The sequence below is a fragment of the Rhinopithecus bieti genome, unplaced genomic scaffold, assembly GCF_001698545.2.
Source record: "Rhinopithecus bieti isolate Rb0 unplaced genomic scaffold, ASM169854v2 scaffold_81031, whole genome shotgun sequence".
Taxonomy (NCBI): domain Eukaryota; kingdom Metazoa; phylum Chordata; class Mammalia; order Primates; family Cercopithecidae; genus Rhinopithecus; species Rhinopithecus bieti.
This window is the reverse complement of record NW_016830217.1, coordinates 62048-81521: the sequence shown is the minus strand read 5'-3', so window position 1 is coordinate 81521 and position 19474 is coordinate 62048. Positions and strand designations below refer to the sequence as shown.

General features: G+C 49.7%; 1 protein-coding gene across 5 annotated transcripts in view; it reads right to left on the bottom strand.

The window, feature by feature from the left end:
* The window catches only part of SPATA21 (spermatogenesis associated 21), a 64405-nt gene that overhangs the window by 38752 nt on the left and 6179 nt on the right, over positions 1–19474 (bottom strand). For 4 of the 5 annotated variants that reach the window (XR_001884013.1, XR_001884014.1, XM_017865272.1 and 1 more), the window contains exons 3-7: positions 18573–18752; positions 14562–14713; positions 11414–11612; positions 6879–7162; positions 6477–6525 (exon numbers count right to left, since the gene is read on the bottom strand). Coding sequence is in view for 3 of the 5 variants with exons in the window: in XM_017865272.1 (XP_017720761.1) it covers positions 6477–6525; positions 6879–7162; positions 11414–11612; positions 14562–14713; positions 18573–18701 (813 nt within the window). In the remaining 2 variants the exon portion in view is untranslated. Of the gene's footprint in view, positions 1–6476; positions 6526–6878; positions 7163–11413; positions 11613–14561; positions 14714–18572; positions 18753–19474 lie in introns of those variants that run through there. The other variant, XM_017865274.1, reaches the window with a different exon arrangement.

The following is a 19474-nucleotide window of genomic DNA, read 5'->3' as shown; positions in this document are numbered from 1 at the left end:
AGACCCCGGGTCAGGGGGGGGTGGGGTGGCCCGTTCCACAGGGCTTTTTTTTTTTTTTTTTTTTTTTTTTGAGACAGAGTCTCGTTCTGTCTCCCAGGCTGGAGTGCAGTGGCATGATCTTGGCTCACTGTAACTTCTGCCTCCCGGGTTCAAGTGATTCTCATGCCTCAGCCTCCCAAGTAGGTGGGATCACAGGTGTGCGCCACCACAGCCCGGCTAATTTTTTTGTATTTTTAGTGGAGACGGGGTTTTGCCATGTTGCCTAGGCTGGTCTCAAACTCCTGGCCTCAAGTGATCTGCCCACCTCAGCCACTCAAAGTGTTGGGATTACAGGCGTAAGCCACTGCACCCGGCCTAAACTGTATTTATTTGTTGACATGTAATGGTCTAGACTTTCCGCCAACTAGGTCACGAGCTCCATTCACTATGAAGTCACCAGTTTCACAACTGTGTTTGGTATGTCGTCCTCAATATGTATGTTAACTAAACACTGATTATTTCACTTTTCTCAGTGACGTCTGAGAAGCAAGATAATGTAAATAAAGCACTTGGACAGAGTAGACGCTTAGCAAGCAGTAGGGTTGAAAATAATTCAACCTGTAATCCCAGCACTTTGGGAAGCTGAGGCGGGTGGATCACCTGAGGTAGGGAGTTTGAGATCACCTGAGGTAGGGAGTTTGAGACCAGCCTGACCAACATGGAGAAACCCCGTCTCTGCTAAAAATGCAAAATTAGCTGGGTGTTTTTCACATGCCTGTAATCCCAGCTACTGGGGAGGGCTGAGGCAGGAGAATTGTTTAAACCTGGGAGGCGGAGGTTGAGGTGAGCTGCGATCACACCATTGCAACTTCAGCCTGGGCAACAAGAGCAAAATTCCATCTCAAAAAAAAAAAAAAAAAAAAAAAAAAAAAAATTCTAGTTGAGTATTCTGAAGCCTAGAAAGGAGACCCGATTTTCCCATGCCAAGAACTCCTTTAATTGTTTTCCTGAATTAAAGGCAAATGCTCAATTTCTGTGAAGCCTAAAACAAACTAGCAATCAAAAGCAGTTCTGGGCTGGGCGCGGTGGCTCATGCCTGTAATCCTAACACTTCGGGATGCTGAGGCAGGTGGATCGCTTGAGCTCAGGAGTTTGAGAACAGCCTGGGCAACATGATGGAACCCTGTCTCTACAGAAAACACAAAAATTAGCCAGGCATGGTGGCTCACGCCTGTACTACCAGCTACTTGAAGGGGCTGAGGTGGGAGGATTACTTGAGCCCAGGAGGCGGAGGCTGCAGTGAGCCAAGATTGTGCCATTGCACTCTAGCATGGGCGACAGAATGTGACCCTGTCTCAAAAAAGAAAAAAAAAAAAAAGGCAGTTCTGGGGCTCCCACTCCATTGTGATATTGGGGGCCCAAGATGGTGGCCATGAATCCAGCCTCACTGTCATGTTGGCCCTCTGGCGACTACAGGGCTTCCGAAGTCCGAGGCCTCTGCCCCTGTCGCAGACACAGACTCTGAGCCCCAAGGTGGGTAGGGGTCTGTCTCAGAATATGTCCTATTATTTCAGGACCCCGCACCAAGCTCTGCTCCCAGCAGGCACTCAGCCTATGGGTGAATAATGGTGCCAAGCCCCTGACATCTTTCCTTCCAGCTTCTCTAGCCCTTACACACCTGGATTCCTCCTCCCGCCTTCTCTGAGCCCCTTCGACCTGGCACCACGTGTCCTGCACAGACTACTGGGTTGACCTCTGTGCAGCTCTTGTGTCACAGCTCTGCTACCCCTGAGCCTGCGGGGGCTCCCTGTGACCGTCACGCCCATCCCTTCATCCACCTGTGCCACATGTGCAGTCACGTGGATACAGGGGTGCCTAGTCCCCAGCCTCGGGATGCTCTAATCTAGTATTTATTCTTCTAGCTTTGTGCAAGGTGTTAAGAGGGACATTAGAGTGCTAAGGCCAAATGCTCCACTCTAGGACTGTGCAGGATGGGTCTCCGGGTGCAGGTGGGCCTTAGACCCACCTAGTTCTCTCTCATTTTTCACTTGTTAAAAATGATTATGTAGTTAAAGAATTATATAGTTCTGAAGATTATATAGTTAAAGAATATGCTGGGAATGCAATATCCTAAGATAGAGAGGGACTGGCCGCAACACCCCCAGGATCTATCTGTTCCACTCCCCTGAGCCCCAGAAGTAGGACAGCCTTCAAGGCTTTAGCCCAGCAAAGCATGTCACCTTGAAGTATAAAACCCAGGGTGAGCTGCTTTCTGGGGTCCCTCAGCAAGTGGGGCACATGTAGACAAGACTCCCTCTGCCCCAGACAGCTTTCCTGAGCCTTGGGGGCCAGGCTCACAGTGGATCCCATGCTTCTGTTGTCCTTTGCTGCCCATCTTTAGTAATAAACCCGTTTTATATAACATGTATGTATGGATATTCTGCCTCACTGGACTCAGACAAGTTGGTAACCAGTACATGGTGAGCCTGCCTCACATACTGGATGCTTCGTATCACAGCCAGCCTAGCTTTTCAGCCGCTCTGACCATCGTATCCAATATGCTTGTCCCATGAGGCCCAGATGATGGCCCTCCATTGTCAGTCTTCATTCACCTTCTTTCCTATCTCTGTAACTTTCCTTGTGATGGGTCTGCTGCTGCCTGGCTGCCCTTTCTTTTCTTTGCTTTTTTTTTTTTTGAGACGGAGTTTCATTCGCTGCCTAGGCTGGAGTGCAATGGCACGATCTCAGCTCACTGCAGTCTCTGCCTCCTGGGTTCAAGTGATTCTCCTGCCTCAGCCTCCCGAGTAGCCGGGACTACAGGCACCTGCCACCATGCCCAGCTAATTTTTTGTGGGGTTTTTTTTTTTGAGACAAAGTCTCGCTCTTGTCCCCCAGGCTAGGGTGCGATGGCGCCATCTCAGCTCACTGCAGCCTCTGCCTCCCGGGTTCAAGTGATTCTCCTGCCTCGGCCCCCTGAGTAGCTGGGATTATAGGTGCCTGCCACCATGCCTGGCTAATTTTTTTGTATTTTTAGTAGAGACGGGATTTCCCCGTGTTGGCCAAGCTGGTCTCGAACTCTAACCTCAAGTGATCCACCTGCCTCGGCCTCCCAAAGTGCTCGGATTACAGGCGTGAGCCACTGCACCCATCCCTGGCTACTCCCCTTTCTACTCCCTGGCTCTGTCCGTATTCCATTCCCTCTGTATAGTCTAATATCAGTCCCCCCTCTCCAGAAAGCTACCCAATGGTCCCAGGGCTCCTCTGAGTGCCTGCAGGACCTCCTGTCCAGGACTCTCATCTCTTGTGGTGCCACCAGCTCAGCTACATCCTCCGGAGCAGGGAGCAGGGGCCCTCCTCGGCTTTCCTTGTCCTTTCCCTCCAAGCACTGGGCCTGGTATGCCACAGAGACTCAGTATGTACTTGCGGAGCCAAATTGTGCCCTCTCCTCTTCTCCCCCACAGTATCCAGCCCACTCTGTGCATGGGGTAGGGATGGGGAAAAGGTGGAAACGCACAGGCAAGGAATAGTTCTTATTTCTCTCTCTCTCTTTTTTTTTTCCAAGACAGAGTCATGCTCTGTTGCTCGGGATGGAGTGCAGTGGTGCGATCTTGGCTCACTGCATCCTCTGCCTCACAGGTTCAAGCGATTCTCCTGCCTCAGCCTCCTGAGTAGCTGGGACTACAGGTGCACGCCACCATGCCTGACTAATTTTTGTATTTTGGCCAGGCAGGTCCCGAACCCCTGACCTCAGGTGACCCACCCACCTTGGCCTCCCAAAGTGCTGGGATTATAGGCATAAGCCACCGCATCCAGCCTAGTTCCTATTTCTCACCTGACTTCTCACCAGTTCAGAGAGGTACCTTGTCTTATTCCCATCCATTCATTTATTCACCACATTCCTGTTGAGTACCTACCATGTGCTGGGCATTGTTTGAGGGACAAAACACAGAGGGTAAGTCAATTAGCGAGGCTGCCCTCAGGGAGCTTGTGTTCTAGATGATGAATAGGTTGACAACTTAAAGATCATGTCAGAGGGAGAAAGTACTACAAAGACAATAAAACAGGGCAATGTGATAAGCAGAGTGTGGCTGACAGGTTCCTTGAGATCGGCTGGCCAGGGAAGGCCTTGTGGAAAAACTGATGTCGAAACTGAAAAGTGAATGACTCAAAAGAGTTAGCCATTAGACTGTCTATGGGGAGGAGTTCAGGCACAGGCACACTCAAAGGCCCTGAGGTGAGACTAGGCTTAGCATATTCAAAGGCTGGAGGTCAGACCAGAGTGGCTAGACATAGGGCTTTATGGATCTTGGTGAAGATTTTGGATCTTATTCTAAGAAGATGAGGCTTGGACTAGGGTAATGAAAGAGGGGGTGGAAAGAAGGGACGGATTCAGGATTTATTTTGTAGGTAGCACTAAACAGGGCTTGTTGACACACGTGAAAGGATTATCGAGAGAAAAGGAGGAATCAGGTGATTTTGAGCTGGGTTGCCTGAGCCCCTTGGGTGAGAAAGGCAGTGTCATTTGCTGGACTGAAGAAGACTGCTGTGGTCATGTTTGAGAAGTGAATTAGCCAGCCAGAGGGAATTCAAGTAGACCATTGTATATGTGAACATGGAATTTAAAAGCAAGGTCTATGACTGGGTGCGGTGGCTCACGCCTGTAATCTGAGCACTTTGGGAGGCCATGGTGGGCGGATCACCTGAGGTAAGGAGTTCGAGAGCAGCCTGGCCAATATGGTGAAACCCCGTCTCTACTAAAAATACAAAAATTAGCCAGGTGAGGTGGTGCGTGCCTGTAATCCCACCTACTCGGGAGGCTGAGGCAAGAGAATCGCTTGAATCTCAGAGACAGAGGTTGCAGTGAGCTGAGACTGTACCACTGCACTCCAGCCTGGGCAACATTGACACTCTAGCCTGTGTCAATTAAAAAAAAAAAAGGCAAAGTCTCGCCTGAAGATGTGGATTTGGGAATCATCAGAGGGACCGAATAAGATCATCCAGGCAGAGAATGGAGATGGGAGACCAGAGCGCGGAGCCCTGAGGGTGGAGAAGATGAGGAGGAACTAGGGAGGGAGACTGAGAAGGAGTCGCTAGTGACATGGGAGGAGAATCAAAGTGGGGCTGTCACAGAGCCTGCAGAAGGCAGCATTGAGAAGAAGAGAGGGAGCCGCTGTGTCTTCTGCTGTTTTGAGGTGGGCTCTGTAAGGACAGAGCTTTTCCATTTGATAAGCCAGATGGAGATTATGGAGACCCCGATAAAAGCTCTCATATGGGGAGGTGTTGAGAAAAGACAAGCAGAGGAGGTGAGGGGGACAATTATTGAGGGATGATGCTGCAAAGGGGAGCAAAGAAAGATGGCTTTTGATGTGGGGCATGCTGGTGCACGCCTGTAGTCCCAGCTACTCAGGAGGCTGAGACTAGCTTGAACCCGGGAGGTGGAGGTTGCAGTGAGCCGTGATCACACCACTGCACTCCAGCCTGGGCAACAGAGGTTCTGTCTCAAAAAAAAAAAAAAAAAAAAGAAAAAAAAAAAGGAAAAAAAATAAAGAAAGGCAGCTTTTGATATTGTGGAGGCTAAGCCATGTTTGTATGCTGATGGACTCATCCCGTAGTAATGCAGAGAGGGATCATGTGGTGGGGGAGGGGACGAGAGCTAATGAATAAGTGGGGAGACAGCCATGGGACCTGGGGCCCATCTTCACAGCTCCCATTGCAGCCAAATCAAGGCAGGGAGTGTGGTGGGTTTGGGAATGCTTCTCATCTGATGCTTCTGTTTGTCAGTGACACACAGGTGAGATGAGGGGCACGGAGGATGCTGTTGTGAAATGATAACCTGGAGCAGAGGGGAGGGCGGTGTGGCCATGGAAAAGTGAGACTTGCCAGCAGCACCTGGCATGAGTGGTTACTGCTTGAAAGTGAAACTCATCAACAAGACAGGATGTTCTCCAGCCGCGTTGAGCTGCTCAACATGGGTACAAGGCTGGGTGGGTTTAGCCAGGGTGGGGTTTTGCCAATGAACACAGCAGGATGAGACAGGGCAGGTGCTGGCAGGGCATGCTAGTGACTGTGTATTTGCAGGTTGCCGGGTCAGGTCAAAGAACTAGGAAGTGGCAGAGCCGGGGGTGGGGAGGGTGTCTGGGAGAGGTTGGGGAAGCCTCCCAGGTGTTCAGGGACACTTTGGATTGTGTGGCTGTGGCCGAGGGCAAATGGGTGGAAGAAATCCATGCTGATGTGGAAGAAGCCACCACCTGGGATGGACCCAAGGGCTCCAGAGCATAGGAGCATTCTTGACGCCCACTCAGAATACACACACAGGCACACACACACACGTGTGCACATCCATGTGCACTTTCACACACAGCCACACACACCTTCTTCAGTTTGACTCCAAATAGGGTTTTGACATGCCATATCTGCCTCTGCCCTTTTCCTCCTCCTGATCCCCCCTGCCCTTCCCCTACACAGCCTGTCCCCATTCCCATTATGGCCCTACTTACTGGTGGAGGAAGAGGCCCCGGTGCTGGCTGGGTCTCCACAGCCTCACCCCTGAATAGAGGAGAAACCCGCAGGTGGGAGAAGGGCTCAGCTGAAGGTTTGCCCCGCTACCCTCCCCTCTCAGCCCCGAGGACACTCAGTTCCACCCCAGCCTCATCCCCTTGGCCTTCTCATTTCAGGGGGCTCCTTATTTCCCCACATCCTCATGTATACAGGCTCACGGAACCAAGAATTCTGGTATTCCAGCCGTTACACAGATGGGGAAATTGAGACCCAGGGGAGCATGACTTGCCCAAGGTCCTCTACCGGGTCAGGAGCAGTCTGGACTAGAATTCACCTCACCTGAAACTCAGCAGAAGGGCATCCTTGTTGGGGGCAGGGGATGGCACTGGAGGGTGACTTACCCTCCTTTTGTTTTTGTAGGTCCAGGCGTGGATGGCAGGAAGGAGCTGGCTATCTTTTCCTCTGGAGCCACCATGGACATTGGGGGCATTGCTTCCTGAGAGCTGTCCCCATGTACCCCTGGGCTGGGCTCTGGCGGAGCCTCCTGTGGCCTGATGTGTGGCACATCTGCCTCCTTGGGGCGCTTGTCTCCCAGAGGCTGGCCACGGCCGGCCAAGGGGCAGCAAGGCTCTGCTGGCTGCACCATGTCTGCCTGGTGACCGAGGGTGGATTGATATCCGGGGCCCTGCCAAGGACAAGGACACTAAGGCTGGGGAGCTCCATCCTGGTTCCCAGGTGAACCTCAAAGCTCCAGGTGAACTGGAGACCAGTTACGACACGCTTACTAGGATCCCAGCACTTCAGGCGTCATCTTACTTAATTCTCCCAGTGCCCCTAGAAGGCAGCACAGGTACTCCTACATTTTGAGGGGTGAAGAAATTGAAGCCCAGAGAAGGCGTGGCCTACCCAAAGAACCACACTTCCCTGCGGGAGTGGAATGAGAGCATGGAAAATTGAGAAGATCCCCTTTAAATAGGATTTTCTTGTGTGTGTGTGTGTGTGTGTGTGTGTGTGTGTGTGTGTGTGTGTGTTTTATTTTTTTCTCTTTTTTGAGACAAGTCTCACTCTGTCACCCAGGCTAGAGTACAGTGGCACGAACACAGCTCATTGCAGCCTTAACCTCCTAGGCTCAAGGGATCCCCCTGCTTCAGCCTCCCAAGTGGCTGGGACTACAGATATCTATCACCACGCCTGGCTGATATTTTTAAATTTTTGGTAGAGATGAGGTCTCATTATGTTGCTCAGGCTGGTCTTGAACTCCTGGGCTCAAGTATTCCTCCTGCCTCAGCCTCCCGAAGTGCTGGGATTTACAGGCATGAGCCACCACGCCCAGCCTTAAATGGGATTTTCCAAGGGATGTTTCAAAGAATAAGAATCCTTCACAAGGCTCCTTAAAAAGAGGGGTTTTGGCCAGGCGTGGTGGCACACACCTGCAATCTCAGAATTTTGGGAGGCCGAGGGGCAGGTGGATCACTTGAAGTCAGGAATTCATGACCAGCCTGGCCAATATGGCGAAATTCCATCTCTACTAAAAATATAAAATTAGCTAGGCATGGTGGCTCATGCCTGTAATCTCAGCTATTTGGGAGGCTGAGGCATGAGAATCACTTGAACCCAGGAGGTGGAGGTTGCAATAAGCCATGATCACACCACTGCACTCTAGCCTGGGAGACAGAGTGAGACTCTGTCTCTTAAATAAATAAATAAATAAATAAATAAATAAAGGCCTAAGTGGGTGGATCACATGAGGTTAGGAGTTCGGGACCAGCCTGGCCAACATGGTGAAACCCTGTCTCTACTAAAAATACAAAAATTAGCTGGGCGTGGTGGTGTGTGCCTGTAATCCCAGCCACTCAGGAGACTGAGGTGGGAGGATCACTTGAACCCGGGAGGCAGAGGTTGCAGTGAGCCAAGATCACACCACTGCATTCCAGCCTGGGCAATAGGGCAAGACTCCATGTCAAAAAAAAAGAAAAGAAAAGAAAAGAAAACAAAGAAAAGAAATGTGGTATATTGTGGTATATCCATAGAATGGAAATATTACTGAGCAACAAAAAGAACAACATGTTGATACACACAATACATGAATCTCTTTCTTTTTCTCTCTCTCTTTTTTTTTTTTTTTTGAGAAGAGTCTCGCTCCTTATTCCTTCAGGCTGGAGTGCAATGGCGCAATCTTGGCTCACTGCACCTCTGCTCCGTGGTTCCAGTGATGCTCCTGCCTCACTCCTGAGAGCTTGGATTACATGCGGCCTGCCACATGCCCAGCTAATTTTTATTTATTATTTATTTTTTTGAGATGGAGTCTCGCTGAGTTGCCCAGCTGAGTGCAGTGGCCATCTCGGCTCACTGCAAAGCTCCCCCTGGGTTCACGCCATTCTCCTGCCTAGCCTCCGAGTAGCTGGGACTTACAGGCGCCCTCCGCCACGCCTGGCTAATTTTTTTTATATTTTTGTAGGAGACGGGGTTTCACTGTGTTAGCCAAGATTGATCTCGATCTCCTGACCTCAGTGATCTGCCCCGCCTCGGCTCCAAGTGCTGGATTCAGGTGTGAAGCTACCGCGCCCGGTCTTTTTTTATATATTTTTGGTAAAGACGGGGTTTCACCATGTTAGCCAAGATGGTCTGATCTCCGTGACCTGGGTGACCCACCTTGGCTTCCCAAAGTTGTGGGATTACAGCGTGAGCCCCGCACCCGCCCTCGCCTGGGCTAGTTTTTATATTTTTAGTAGAATGGTGTTTCACCAGGTTGGCCAAGCTGGTCCGAATTGGACCTCAGGGTATTTACGCCCTCGCCTCCCAAGTGCTGGGATTCAGGCTGAAAGCCACTGACTCGGCCTAGATGGAAATCTCAATAGTCATGTGAACGTGAACGAACCAGAGAGAAAGAATGTCCACTGTCAATTCCATTTGATTTGTGTAAAATTCCATGAAATACAAACAAATCTATAGTGACAGTTGGTGGTTGCCTGGGGATAGAAGACTAGTGGGAGGGGGGATGAGAAAGGGCACGAGGAGGCCGGGCGCGGTGGCTCACGCCTGTAATCCCAGCACTTTGGGAGGCCGAGACGGGCGGATCACGAGGTCAGGAGATTGAGACCATGGTGAAACCCCGTCTCTACTAAAAATACAAAAAATTAGCCGGGCGCGGTGGCGGGCGCCTGTAGTCCCAGCTACTCAGGAGGCTGAGGCAGGAGAATGGCGTGAACCCGGGAGGCGGAGCTTGCAGTGAGCCGAGATCGTGCCACTGCACTCCAGCCTGGGCGACAGAGCGAGACTCCGTCTCAAAAAAAAAAAAAAAAAAAAAAAAAAGGGAACGAGGAAATGGTTAGAAAGAACGCTATGTTTGCTTTCTTGATTGTGGGGATGGTTTTGTGGGTGTGTACATATGTCAAAACATTAAATTGTACACTTGAAGTATATGCAAGTGTATGCCAATTATACCTCACTGAAGCTGTTAAAAATAAATCTTACAAGGCCAGGTGCGGTGGCTCACACCTGTAATCCCAGCACTTTGGGAGGCTGAGGCAGGCGGATCACAAAGTCAGGAGACTGAGACCATCCTGGCTAACATGGTGAAACCCTGTCTCTACTAAAAATACAAAAAAATTAGCCAGGCATGGTGGCGGGTGCCTGTAGTCCCAGCTACTTGGGGGCTGAGGTAGGAGAATGGCGTGAACCTGGAAGGCAGAACTTGCAGTGAGCCGAGATCGTGCCACTGCACTCCAACCTGGGTGACAGAGTGAGACTCCGTCTCAAAAAAAAAAAAACTTAAAATAAAAAAAGATTTTGTGGTCAAATAAGTTTGGGAAAAGCAATATACTCTAACCATATCTTTTTTTTTTTTTTGAGACAAGGTCTCACTCTGTCACCCAGGCTGGAGCACAGTGGTATGATCTTGGCTCACTGCTACCTTGACCCCAGGCTCAGGGGATCCTCCCATCTCAGTATCTGGAGTAGCTGGGGCCACAGACATGTGCCACCACATCCAGCTAACTTTTGTATTTTTTGTAGGGACGGGGTTTCACCGTGTTGCCCTGATCTCAAACTCCTGGGCTCAAGCAATCCTCCCGCCTCAGCCTCCCAAAGTGCTCGGATTACAGGCACAAGCCACGGCGCCTGGCCTCTAATCGTATCTTGCAAAATCTTACAAAGGCTCAGCAGCTAGTAAACTGCTTCCAGGATATCCTAGCATACAGAAACCTGTTTCGGCTTTGTTAAACTCAGCATGTCCCAATATTATCTGTATACAGAACCTGGCACCTCCTCCCTCCCCGCTGCACCCACTGACATACCGTGGGGCCACTCTGGAAACAAGACTTATTTTTATTTTATTTATTTATTTTTTTGAGACGGAGTTTTGCTCTCATCACCCAGGTTGGAGTGCAATGGCGCGATCTCAGCTCACTGCAACTTCCACATCCCCCGTTCAAGTGATTCTCCTGCCTTGGCCTCCTGAGTAGCTGGGATTACAGGCATGCGCCACCACACCTGGCTAATTTTATATTTTTAGTAGAGACGAGGTTTCACCATGTTGGCCAGGCTGGTCTCTACCTCAGGTGATCCGCCTGCTTTGGCCTCCAAAAGTGCTGGGATTAACAGGCGTGAGCCACCACGCCCGGCCTGGAAACAAGACTTAAATGCTTGTGATGTAGGCTGGGGGAATAGTCCAGTGACCCACAGACTGAGTGCTTGACATCTTCAGGGCACAGAGGGGAGCAAACACTCTGTAACCCAGGCTGGAGTGCAGTGGCCTGAACACAGCTCACTGCAGCCTTGACCTTCTGGGCTCAAGGGATCCCCCTGCCTCAGCCTGCCAAGTAGCTGGGACTACAGGTACATGCACCAGAATGGAGGGCATGGTGGGAGGGGCTCTTTCACCTCCTCTGTGGTAGGTCATTCCATACCCTTCTTCCCAGATCTCCTAGGAGGGTACCTGGCAGCTCTCAGGAGGCTCATCCTCCCCGGTTCCCTGGTTCCGTTGCCTCCTCTGCTGGCCCTCGATCTCCTTTCTGGAGCCCAGCCCTTCAGGTCCTTCAGGAACCCAGGAAGGCAGCAACCCCAGCTCACTCTGATCCTGGCCTGCTGTCAGCTCCTGGGACCCTTCCTGGGGGACCCAAGAGGACTGCTTCTTCCTGGAGCAAATAGACAAAGTGACACTTCAGCTCCCAGACTGGGGCACTGTTCTATGTTCCTATAGGGTTAGGCATACCATAGGTGCATACCTAATGCCTGGAAGGACAAATGGAGGACTCACAGGAATTCCCCAAATCATAGATACTTTGATGTCAATGTTTGGGGGAGTTAAAATTTAAACTTTCAAAACTATTTGTAGAGACAAGGTCTCACTGTGTTGCCCAGGCTGGTCTTGAACTCCTGGGCTCAAGCAATCTTCCCACTTCGGCCTCCCAAAGTGCTGGGATTAGAGGTGTGCACCATTGCGTCCAGCCTAGAATTTAAAGTTTATAGTAATTTTTTAAACTATTTTCAGAAAAAAAAATGAAACAAAAATCAGAACTGGGATGCATTGAAGACGAGAGATTTGAGCCTAAGGTCATAAAGCTAAAGATAACTTCAAAATTTGAAGCTGTGTCTATCTGATCTCACTTTAGTATTCTGGAGTATTTCCTCCAAGCTTCTTCCTATGCATATGTATACTTACATTTTTTGAGACAGAGTCTTGCTGTGTCACCCAGGTTGGAATGCAGTGGCATGATCTCAGCTCACTGCAACCTCCACCTCCTGGGCTCAAGCAATCCTCCTGCCTTAGCCTCCCAAGTAGCTGAGACTACAGGCATATGCCACCATGCCTGGCTAATCTTATCATATTTTTTGTAGAGATGGGGTTTCACAGTGTTGTCCAGGCTGGTCTTGAACTCCTGGGCTTAAGTAATCCTCCCACTTCAACCTCCCAAAGTGTTGAGATTACAGGCGTGACCTATGGTGCCTGGCCATTGCATACATACACACACACACACACACACATACACACACACATATATATATATTTTGTTTTTTCTTTGAGACGGAATTTCGCTCTTGTTGCCCAGGCTGGAGTGCAGTGGTGTGATCTCGGCTCACTGCAACCTCCGCCTTCTGGGTTCAAGTGATTCTTCTGCCTTAGCCTCCCGAGTAGCTGGGATTACAGGCATGTGCCACCAAGCCCAGCTAATTTTATATTTTTAGTAGAGATGGGGTTTTGCCATGTTGGCCAGGCTGATTTAAAATCCCTGACCTCAGGTGATCTTCCCACCTTGACCTCCCAAAGTTCTGGGATTGCAGGTGTAAGCCACTGTGGCTGGCCTAGTCTACTTTCTTCAATTAACATCATAGCCTACATTTTTCCCATGCTAAAAATCCTTCAGAAACATGCTTCATATGTTTTTTACGTTTATTAAATGTATAAAATTCCATATTTTATAGATAACCATCATTAACCATTTCCCTATTGTGTGGGCGCTTCAGGGGTTTCCAATTTTTTAGTATTTATTTATTTTTTTGTAGTTTTAGTAGAGGCGGGGTTTCACCATGTTGGCCAGGCTTCTCTTGAACTCCTGACCTCAGGTGATCCACTCACTTCGGCCTCCCAAAGTGCTGGGATTACAGGCGTGAGCCACTGCACCCGGCCCAATTTATTAGTATTTAAGATAATGTGACAGTGAAAATCTTTGTGCATAAAACTGCCTGAATCACCAACTATTTCCTCATGGTCTATTTCCAGAAATGGGTGAGGATAAAGGTAGTTTCAAGGCAGTTTAAACAAATTGCCGCGTTGATGAAACAGGTATGCCTAAATGGTTTCTGTTTCCACCAGCACGGTATGCAGTAGTTGTCTCAGTGGGTCTCAGACCTGGCTTGAGTTGTCTTTCCTAACTTTTCTTGTGGAGGAGGCTATTTAGGAGTTTCTGGTTATAGTCAAATCCAACTAAGCCAGCTAGTCTTTATTATTTCTGTTACCCAAACCTTTCACGTTGCCTTCTTTGGCTCGCTCTTGATTTTCTCTTTTTGAATATATTCTTGTTGTAGAAAATTTAAAATATATACAAAATTTAGAAAACAATTACATGTATATTTTATGTGTTCCTGTGCCTCCCAACCTTTTTTTGTTCATTATTCTATTAATTCAGTGAATCTATCTATCTATCTATATATATACCAATGTACTACTAAAAAACTCAACGTGAGTAAAACCACTTTTAAAAATATTGTGCAGGCTGGGTGCGATGGTTCATGTTTGTAATCTCAGCACTTTGGGAGGCCAAGGCAGGCGGATCACCTTAGGTCAGGAACTCAAGACCAGCCCAATCAACAAGGTGAAACCCCGTCTCTATTAAAAATACAAAAATTAGCGGTGCGTGGTGGCAGGCGCCTTTAGTCCCAGCTACTTGGGAAGCTGAGAGAGGAGAATTGCTTGAACCCAGGAGGCAGAGGTTGCAATGAGCCGNTATCTATATATATATATATATATATATTTTTTTTTTTTTTCTAAGACAGTCTCACTCTGTCACCCAGGCTGGAGTATAGTGGTGCAATCTCGGCCCGCTGCAAGCTCCGCCTCCTGGGTTCACTCCATTCTCCTGCCTCAGTCTCCCGAGTAGAGTAGCTGGGACTACAGGCGCCCACCACCACGCCTGGCTAATTTTTTGTATTTTCAGTAGAGATGGAGTGTCACTGTGTTCGCCAGGATGGTCTCGATCTCCCGACCTCGTGATCCACCCACCTCGGCCTCCCAAACTGCTGGGATTATAGGCGTGAGCCACTGCGCCCGGCCTTAGTGAATCAATATTTATAGAACATTTACTATGTGTCAGGCATAGTACTAGGCACGAGGGCTTTGAGGCTGAACCAGGTACATGATGCTCCTCAAACAAGACACATAAAAGATGTTTGTGGTCTCATTGGGGGAGTTCAGACAAAAGGTGAACACGAACTCCTTAGTGCAACTGGTGCAGTGAAAGAGAAGGACAAGGTGCTGTGGCAGGTAGAGCTGCCTTGGCCTGGGAGTTCTCCATTCTCTCTCCCTCGCAAGTGGGCTACAGGGCGTTGTCTCCTGGACCTGTTCTCTGGAAAGCCCCTCAGCTCACCCTGGTCTTGCTGGAGGTCTCTGCTCCTGTGTCCTGAGCTCTGAAGGCCCCTCCTTGAATGTGTCTCTGTATCTGGGCCCCTTCTCTGGCCCTCCTGCAGCTGATGAGAGCTGCTTCCTGCTGCCCACTTCCGAAGCATCTGGAAACATGACCTGGACAGAGATATCCATGGCACTGGCTTGAGGGCTGGCATTGAGTACCCATTCTGGAGCGATCCCTCCCACTCCTCCCTGGGCACTCTCCTGGCCTCAAGGATAGGGAGATCCCGTGCCTGACTGGGGAAGCTGTTGGAGGGGGGTGAGCACGAACCAAGAGGCAGAGATGGGGGCTGGCCCTGCTGTTGCTGTTGCTCAGCACTTAAGGCTCTGGTACGAACTGGAGTCCAGATTAGTACCCGAGACAAGGGGATTGCCCTAACGACAGCTTGAAAGAGCACCCTGGGGGACCTCAAGACTCTCACAAAGTCCAAGAGAGGCCTTTGACAATTCGCATGCCTTCAAAACGCAGGCTGTAGTTTGAACTGAGTTTCTATTTCATTTTTTGAGAGAGAGTTTCACTCTGTTGCCCAGGCCGGAGTGCAGTGGCGAGATCTCAGCTCACTGCAACCTTCACCTGCTGGGTTCAAGCGATTCTCGTGCCTCAGCTTCCCGAGTAGGTGGGATTAGAGGTGTGTGCCACTATGCCCAACTAATTTTTGTATTTTATTTTTTGTAGGCCAGGCCGGTCTCGAACTTCTGACCTCAAGCGATCCACCCGTCTCAGTCTCCCAAAGTGCTGGGCTTACAGGCATGAGCCACTGTGCCTGTCCTGAACTGGGTTTTGATCACTATCATGGTCTGTCACTCTCCTACTGGGTGACCTGGAGCCAGTGATTGAGACCCAGCTCCAAGCATCACCAGAGTCAGCAAACTCCAAACAAATGGCCTTGACTAATTGCCCTTGATATAATACAAGATTCTGATGTGAGCTAATACTAACAGGCACCTACTATGAGGCAGGGCCTGTGCTAGGTGCCTTCTAGGGATTTAACCAGTTAGTCCTCACCGTAAAACAAATGAGGCTCAAAGAGGTGAAGTGACAAGGGGCCCAATGTCACACAGCTGGGTAAGTGGTGGGACTGGGACCCCATGACGATGCTTGTTGGAAAAATAAATGGGTGGGTGAAGGAAGCCCTGAATGTTCACCTCTAGCCTCTCTCCTAGCCTCCTCTTCCTAGCTTCCTGTCCTAACCTCCTCCCTCCAGGCCTTCTCCCTGCCCCAGGGAAAGCGAGGATTTATAACAGAGGCTACAGGGAACATACCTAAAGGCATGTTGACTTTTTTTTGGTCGTTTTTTTCTTTTCCTTTTTGTGGAGAATGGGGTCTCGCTATATTGCCCAGGCAGGTCTCGGACTCCCAGACTCAAGCTGTCCTCCCACCTCTGCCTCCCTAAATGCTGGGATCACAAGTGTGAGCCACTGAACCTGGCTTTTTTTTTTTTTTTTTTTGAGAGGGGGTCTCACTATGTTGCCCAGGCTGGACTGTAACTCCTGGGCTCAAGCAATCCACCCACCTCTGTCTCCCAAAGTGTTGGGATTGCAGGCATGAATGATGGCACCTGACTGACTTTTTATTTTATTTTATTTGTTTGTTTGTTTTATTTATTTTTGAGACAGTTTCACTCTTGTTGCCCAGGCTGGAGTGCAATGGTGCAATCTCTGCTCACCGCAACCTCCACCTCCCAGGTTCAAGTGATTCTCCTGCCTCAGTCTCCCGAGTTGCTGGGATTACAGGCATGCGCCGCCATGCCAGGCTAATTTTGTATTTTTACTAGAGACCGAGTTTCTCCATGTTGGTCAGGGTGGTCTTGAATTCCTAACCTCAGGTGATCCACCCACCTCAGCCTCCCAAAGTGCTGGGATTATAGGCATGAGCCACCGCGCCCGACTGGCTGACTTTTTAAATGGTGATATCTTTGGCCCTGAGGAAACTGGATGGGGAGGAGGGTCTTCTTTATGCTCTTCAGTTCATGCTACTTGGCACATTCAAAAAGAGGCTGGCAGGGCGCGGTGGCTCATACCTGTAATCTTAGCACTTTGGGAGGCCGAGGTGGGTGGATCACTTGGGGTCAGGAGTTTAAGACCAGCCTGTCCAACATGGTGAAATCCCATCTCTTCTAAAAATACAAAAAAATTAGATGAAAATCGCTTGAACCCAGGAGGCAGAGGTTGTAGTGAGCCAAGATCACACCATTGCACTCCAGCCTGGGTAACAGAACAAGACTCTTGTCTTAAAAAAAAAAAAGACGCCGGGCACGGAGGCTTACACCTTATAATCCCAACACTTTGGGAGGCTGAGGCAGGCAGATCACTTGAGCCCATGAGTTCAAGACCGGCCTGGGCAACATGATAAAGCCTTGTCTCTACAAAAAAATAAAAAATTAGCTCGGTGTGATGGCACATGCCACACCTATAGTTCCAGCTACTCAGGAGGCTGAGGCAGGAGGATTGCTTGAGCCTGGGAGTTCAAAGCTGCAGTGAGCCATGATCATGCCACTGCACTCCAGCCTGGGTGAGAGAGTGAGAGCCTGTCTCAAAAACAAACAGGCCAGGCGCGGTGACTCAAGCCTGTAATCCCAGCACTTTGGGAGGCCGAGACGGGCGGATCACGAGGTCAGGAGATCGAGACCATCCTGGCTAACACAGTGAAACCCCGTCTCTACTAAAAAAAATACAAAAAAAAAAAAAAAAAAAAACTAGCCGGGCGTGGTGGCGGGCGCCTGTAGTCCCAGCTACTCGGGAGGCTGAGGCAGGAGAATGGCGTAAACCCGGGAGGCGGAGCTTGCAGTGAGCTGAGATCTGGCCACTGCACTCCAGCCTGGGCGACAGAGCGAGACTCCGTCTCAAAAACAAACAAACAAACAAACAAACAAACATATTTGGCCGGGCGCGGTGGCTCAAGCCTGTAATCCCAGCACTTTGGGAGGCCGAGATGGGCAGATCACAAGGTCAGGAGATCGAGACCATCCTGGCTAACATGGTGAAACCCTGTCTCTACTAAAAAAAATACAAAAAGCTAGCCAGGCGAGGTGGTGGGCGCCTGTAGTCCCAGCTACTCGGGGAGGCTGAGGCAGGAGAATGGCGTGAACCTGGGAGGCGGAGCTTGCAGTGAGCCAGGATCCGGCCACTACACTCCAGCCTGGGTGACAGAGCGAGACTCCATCTCAAAAAAAAAAAAAAAAAAAAACATATTTGATGGAAAGAGGCTGAGAGGTGTGATGGAAGCTTAGGATGCAGGCCGGGCGCTGTGGAGGGGCATGGAGGGAAGCCCTGAGTAGCTGTCAGGAGAATAAAGCTGGGCTGGAGGCTGCAATGGGAGTTTGGAGGCCATGGAAGGCACCTAGAAGAGCAAGCAGGCAATTCTGAGTTTGCTCACCCTGTAGCTCTTTCCGTTACAGAAGCCAGCATTGTTTTTGGGAAGCTTCTCTTCTCCATTCAGCCCATGGGGCTCAGTGGAGCCACCTGTCACCTCTGTCTCGTCTCCATTGTATCAAGAGATCTAGACCACTCCTCACTGCCATGGTGACTGGTTCAAGGATGAGCATCTAACCACAATCTGGGCCAATGACAGTGATGCTAGAGGCTTGCTTCAACTATTGCAAAGAGGCTCACTTCCTGTTGGAATGCTAAACCAGAGTATGTAAGATGGGAAGATGTAATCTTGGAGTGGCCAGGGTAATCCCTGCCATCTTGCAGGGAGAGCTTGCCTGAGAATGAATCCAACACAGAGCAGCATAGAGCCAAGAGATACTCATTTAGCACCTTGATCTAGCCATACCTGAAGTCTATGAATGCATTTGTCAGTTACCCAAACTGATGTATTCTCTTTTCTGCTTAATCCAGTTTGAATTGGGTTTTATGTCCATTTTTAACAGAGTCTTAATTAAAGCAGCTGGGGAAGAAGCCTGGGCAGGGGAAGGGAAAGGTGCCAGCTAGGAGTGAATGGATCAGAACATTGGGTGCAGGTCCCTACCTGGCTGACTCCTGGTATGGTGGGCTCAACACCAGCCCGCTTTATGGTGATCCTCAGGCCAGGGCTTGGCTGGGTCCCTGGAACCTTGATTCTACCCTCTGTGTACATCTGGGTGTTTCTGTTGTCCATGATGCCAGGGCCAACACAGGTGCCAAGTGAGGGGCATCAGCTACTGTGCTCCTACAGGAGAAATCCAATCAAGCTTCCCACCAAGCCCATCACCTAACTGCTGCTTCAGGAGCCCATGTGGAGCCTGTAATGTAGACAGCATGGCTGGAGGGAAGAGGCGGGGCCAGGCCTCACAAGGAGAGGCATGCCTCAAAACCAGAGAGCTAGCCACGTGCCATTTACCCACATGCTTTTCCTAGTTCTCACAATGACCCTGAGGAAAAGGGGCTCTGGAAGGCATAAGACTTGCCCAAGATCCAACACCTGCTAGGTCGCAGACGAGGATTTGAACTATGGCCTGTTGAATCCCAAAACCCAGGCACTTTCCCTGTCTGCGACATTTCCTAAAGGGTATTCTTTGGCATACTGGTCCCTTGAGATGCTCCATGGGGTTCCAAGGCTAAATGCCCTTGGAAAGTGCTGTGATAAGCAAAATGATACAGGCTCTTTCCTGTACAACTTCTCAGAACCTTTAAAATACTAATGTGCCTTTTAAAGAGAGTCCAAGAATGTCACAGCTGCTCCTGCTATAGAAGAAAACTCCATGTTCTTCAATGGAGCTAAGGAACAGGAACTGGGGACATCTGTCCATCTGTCTCAGGGCCCCAAGGTCTCCAGTGGCAATCTGCAGTTCACCAAAGCACCCACACCCTGCCCTGGACACACCCTTTCTTTTTTTTTTTTTCTTTTTCTTTTCTTCTTCTTCTTGTTTTTTTTTTTTTTTTTTTTTTTTT